Source organism: Humulus lupulus, chromosome X (assembly GCF_963169125.1).
Source record: "Humulus lupulus chromosome X, drHumLupu1.1, whole genome shotgun sequence".
In the NCBI taxonomy this organism is placed as follows: domain Eukaryota; kingdom Viridiplantae; phylum Streptophyta; class Magnoliopsida; order Rosales; family Cannabaceae; genus Humulus; species Humulus lupulus.
Window position 1 is genome coordinate 208,510,755 of NC_084802.1, and position 1,029 is coordinate 208,511,783.

The 1,029-nt window shown below is 41.0% G+C and overlaps 1 protein-coding gene across 1 annotated transcript; it reads left to right on the top strand.

Moving 5' to 3' along the window:
• On the top strand, positions 1-1,029 carry LOC133806685 (protein TRANSPARENT TESTA 1). Its single transcript, XM_062244781.1, has 2 exons — positions 1-441; positions 637-1,029. Exons 1-2 carry the CDS (start codon positions 1-3, stop codon positions 1,027-1,029), a joined length of 834 nt encoding a protein of 277 aa, XP_062100765.1.

Genomic DNA, 1,029 nt, shown 5'->3' on the forward strand with positions numbered 1-1,029 from the left:
ATGGAGTTCTATGAACCCTATCATGATCGTTTCAGCTCTAAAACTCACGATCACCAAGTCACCAAACCCCTCGACCTTTTCCCAAACGAGCCTCTACCACTAATAAGTTGTTTGCATCGTTCACCTGAACCAGCAGCATCTAAATCTAATAGCCATTATGATCATCGAAACCCTAATAATAATAAACCACGTAGATCAGACGATGAAAATGACGATGTCACTGTGGCTTTGCACATTGGTCTTCCGGAATACTACTCATCAGAATCAGACCATGCAGGCATCATCACGAACCCGAATAATATTGAAACTGCAGCACTGTCAAACGACGTCGTCACAGTCCAGGAGTACTGGATTCCAACTCCAGAACAAATACTCGTTGGCTTCACTCACTTTTCTTGCCATGTTTGCTTCAAAACATTTAACCGCTACAACAATCTTCAGGTGAAGCCATATATTTATATATATATACAAGTCCAATTCGTAACACTATCAATACAGATAAACTTACATGTATATATATGTGCTTTACAATCCATAAATCACTTCTAATTAATTTTCTAAGTTTTCTAAGGTATTATTATTATTTTTAATTCCGGATCATTAATTCTCATTGCTTATTATATATATAATGGTCAGATGCACATGTGGGGGCATGGATCAGAGTACCGAAGAGGGCCAGAGTCGCTCAAGCAGCAGGTAAGTCAATCGCGGGTGATGCTAGGAATACCATGCTATTGTTGCGCAGAAGGGTGTAAGAACAACAAAGAGCACCCGCGAGCCAAGCCCTTAAAGGACTTTCGAACACTACAAACTCACTACAAACGGAAGCATGGGATCAAACCCTTCACCTGTCGAAAATGTGGCAAGCTTTTGGCTGTGAAAGGGGACTGGAGAACCCATGAAAAGAACTGTGGCAAACGCTGGCTTTGCATTTGTGGTTCTGATTTTAAGCACAAAAGATCACTTAAAGACCATATTAAAGCCTTTGGTTCTGGTCATACCCCCTTCCCACCTACGTCGTCCTTTTAA

Coding starts and splice junctions, on each gene's coding strand:
- LOC133806685 (XM_062244781.1), top strand. CDS start 1: ATGGAGTTCTATGAACCCTATCATGATCGTTTCAGCTCTAAAACTCAC. Junction 442..636: donor ACCGCTACAACAATCTTCAG/GTGAAGCCATAT, acceptor TATAATGGTCAG/ATGCACATGTGGGGGCATGG.